Source organism: Hakea prostrata, chromosome 9 (genome assembly GCF_041222555.1).
Source record: "Hakea prostrata isolate BN-2017 chromosome 9, UWA_Hpros_2, whole genome shotgun sequence".
Taxonomy (NCBI): Eukaryota; Viridiplantae; Streptophyta; class Magnoliopsida; order Proteales; family Proteaceae; genus Hakea; species Hakea prostrata.
This window is the reverse complement of record NC_142608.1, coordinates 57913080-57916723: the sequence shown is the minus strand read 5'-3', so window position 1 is coordinate 57916723 and position 3644 is coordinate 57913080. Positions and strand designations below refer to the sequence as shown.

The following is a 3644-nucleotide window of genomic DNA, read 5'->3' as shown; positions in this document are numbered from 1 at the left end:
TATGCTCTAACATTTATTTATTTATTTTACTGCTCTTCATTTTTTGGTAAGAGATTTCACTGTTTCTCTATATATACACATGTCCCATGACTTTGATGGTTCCTGCTCCCTTTCTCTAAGAATTTCAACGTGATCGATTGAATGTTGGATCTAACGAATCAAACAAAAGAAAAGAGACGAAAGACAACACAGAATGATGCATGTGACGGCTACGTACGTATGCATTGTTGATTTCCCTTAAAAGCAAAACAAAAACGGTAACCCTAATTTTTTTTTTTTGTTTCATACCGTGTTTGGCCTTCTATCGTATGAGCTTAAAAGTTTTTTGACAACTCGTCATGTTGGGTGGAATTGTTTCATTAGATTTTCATTTTTCCATTCCTTCTGATTAAATCCCTCTGTGGTTTTATTTTCCTGAATTTAAGGGTTGATTTTGGATCCTAATCTTTCACGGATATACTGAAAAATTTACAGCACGTTTGGTGTAATGTTCTTACTTTTAACTAAAAAAAACAGTTTTTTAATTTTGTCATTGCAAGATTGTTCAGTTTCAACAATTCTGAAGATTGAATCTTAATTATGCCTAGGTGATCACTATTAGTATAATATTTTATCATAATATATTAAAACAATCATTCATTACTATAAATAAAATAAAATAAAATAAAAACCAAGCAATCCATTCCAAACGAAAGAAATTCCCCATTTGTCAAGATTTGATCAATTGGAAAGATTGAAAGTGAAACAAGAAATTTTGGCAACTTTTGAAGTAGTAATAAGGTTTCTTAAATTACATATCAATTTTTAAATTTTGTTTTTCTTTTGAAGCCGTTAGGTTCATGTGATCAAATTCCACTTCCCCATTGACAATTTAGAACTCAAGTGACCAGCTTTAGAGGATTTGGTCTTGACTGTAAATAAACTTTATCTTCTTAAAGAAAATTTGTCAGTGGTGACTACTACCTTTTCAAACTTGCTTCTTCTTCTTTTTCTTTCAATTTTTCTTGAGGGAGGTGAAGGGGGGGGGGGGGGAATTGATGTTTGTATGTACCAGTTTATGCACACCTTGAGTACATCATCAGGGGATAGCTTTATATATTACACAACGATATTTTGCTCCTGACCCCTAGAAGATTTAAACTCCTCAACTTGTACTATGAGTGCTAAAGATGATTAATCCACCTAGCCATTTAAAGAATTAACGACAGGAAGGCAATCATAAAATATCAAAAACTGATCAATCCTAAGATCCAAAATACAAATAATGGCATCCATAATAGCCTCAAATTCAGCTGAAAAGCCAAAACAAAAAGTTGTTTTTGCAGCGAAGAAATTGCCTGTAGGGCTCCATAAGATGCAATTTCTCCCCACATGCTTTGAAGAGCATTCCCAAGCGGTGTCAATTAACATGCCAAAGCTCGTTCGAGGGGCCAAAAGGGTCCTCATGAGCATCAAAGAGAACAGTTGAAGGATCCTGCGGACAAGAATCATCTTGAGGCAGCTTCACATCACTAAGTAGTTTGTTGCAAAAATTCATAGATGCAATAAGAGAAGGATTTTTCATTAAAAAACATATTCTTTCAGAACAAACCTTTTGAGCCAAGGATCAACCCAACAAAGTAATGCTACACGAATCTCTGGAGTTGTTTTGCAGATTCACAAAAAAAAAAACCAAAGCATGGCTAATAATTTCAATGTAAAGAATCGTGACAAAGTACAAAAATGGAGGAATTTACCACAAGCTTTTGAGTGCAATGCCGCAATACCTTCATGAGCAGCTCACCAAAGAAAATTTAAAGAGAATTCTGATTTTGGGCAAAGTGTTAATAGGGTTTGAACCCTATTCCAATTGAGGGGGATTTGTGGAGGAAGAGGGAGAATTTGAAAGCCAATCCATCGATCAAATAATATGCAGATTTGACTTTAAAAATTCCATTATTTGCTTCCTTCCAAAATAGTACAATTAAGATTGCGCTGAGTTGACAAACTAGAATCCTGGAAGTTCAGTGAAGGATAATGAGAACCAAGTTGTTTTTCTGTTGAAAGAGGGAGGGATAAGAACAATCAAACCTCGGAGGTGAAAAATCCCAAATAAAAGATCTGAAAATAGATAAACCACCTGTTGAGCCATAGCTCATGAAGTACACACAGGGTCTGTGATTATTTGGTAAACACATCTGAAAAAAAAAAAAAAAAGGAAGATGAAGAACAGTTCGGTATTCAACAAAATGAATACTTCAACTTGCATACACAAGAATCAAATCTTCCAGTTCACTTGCAAACAGACACTAACACAGTTCGTGGTGGCTTCCCTGGACGTCTAGCATGTTGAACAATGAAGTTATCAAGTAACAACACATCTCCCTTTTGCCACTTTATATCTACACAATTCTCATTCAAAATCTGCTTGAATTCCTCAAACGCTTCACTAGGAAGAGCACTTCCATCCCCAAATCTTACATTCATGTTTTTCTCATCACTTGTGTAACCCAGTATGGTGTTGAACCAAACCCTTTTTCCTTCAAGTTCCTGGATTGGATTTAGGGGACCAAATTCAAGGTCAGCACTCCCATCTTTGTTGAAATTGATGGAGCATGAACGCAGATTTTCAGCAGCCCTAAAAGATAGAAAACCAGAAAGAAGATTAATAAGAAATATTTAGAATGAGAACCTGAGATAAGTCTTTGGAAGTTTTATGTACCTCTTTTTGGCTTCATCTTGATCCTCTGTTTGTAGAAACCATTTCCAAGATCTGCCGCTGATAATACTGATATCATTGCCTTTAGGAAGACTCCGGCCAAAAATACAACCCTTTTTAGTCACCTCTGCAACAAATTCCGGCAACTTTTCTTCCATCTTTTCTACCACAATAGGGCTTGGCACAATTGATGTCTCACCCCCTGATGGTGAAGGTTGGGAACAGAAAAAGAATAACTTGGACGGGCAGTCCTTGATCTTCAATTCATTCACCCAAAATCCAAGTTTATGTCAACCCAACAAACAAACAATTAGTATATAAAATACATGCATGCAAATACAATTTTACTGAAAACCAAGATGAATAGAAGAGAGAGAAGCAAACCAGGGACATTTCATGATGGAAGGTGATAAATTTGTCAGGAGGGGCTTCATTGGTGGTAAGAACCCTATCAGCAACCTTGAATCGAGAAGCAACTCCCCAGTACTCCATGTCTTCCCATCCGAATGCTTCCACCACTTTTCCAAACTCTTCAGCAGATTCAACTTGAAACCCCCTGAACAGAATGGCCGAATGAAGTTTCAGTAGATCTTCCAGCAACTCTCTCTTTGTTTTCACCATCTCTATCAACTCACTGGATCCATACTTCACACCCTCACCACCATCCTTTGGAGGGTTCAGTGTCTTTGGGAACACTAAACCCCCAAAATGCTTTTCTTCTGCTACCCTTCCTTCTACAAACTCCATTTCTTCCTCTATTGTTCTCTCTCCACAACACCCAGATCAGCTTCCGACTCTCCCTGCCTTTATATTCGGTGTTCACCCTTTAACTTCACCCGTTTTCTGTCTTCAGTGAATTTCTCAAGTTTACAGCAAAACTTGTGGAGGATTCTAGAATTCATCTCGTGAGCTCTCTGAGTGAACTTTTCTTTTTTGGTAAACATCT

The 3644-nt window shown here is 36.8% G+C and overlaps 1 protein-coding gene across 2 annotated transcripts; it reads right to left on the bottom strand.

Annotated features, from left to right (window-relative positions):
• Positions 1 to 1454: 1454 nt before the first annotated feature.
• On the bottom strand, positions 1455 to 3644 carry LOC149005723 (clavaminate synthase-like protein At3g21360). 2 transcript variants are annotated; one of them, XR_016175587.1, is made up of 4 exons: positions 3083 to 3644; positions 2702 to 2955; positions 2120 to 2617; positions 1455 to 1474 (listed from the first exon to the last, which is right to left on the bottom strand). XR_016175587.1 is itself a non-coding variant. In XM_089168777.1 (3 exons), the coding sequence occupies exons 1-3, from the start codon at positions 3443 to 3445 to the stop codon at positions 2272 to 2274; spliced, it is 963 nt and encodes a 320-aa protein (XP_089024903.1). In that variant the 5' UTR covers positions 3446 to 3644; the 3' UTR covers positions 1833 to 2271. The 2 variants fall into 2 exon arrangements, 1 of the variants encoding a protein (XP_089024903.1); XM_089168777.1 differs by lacking the exon at positions 1455 to 1474 and having other exon boundaries at positions 1833 to 2617.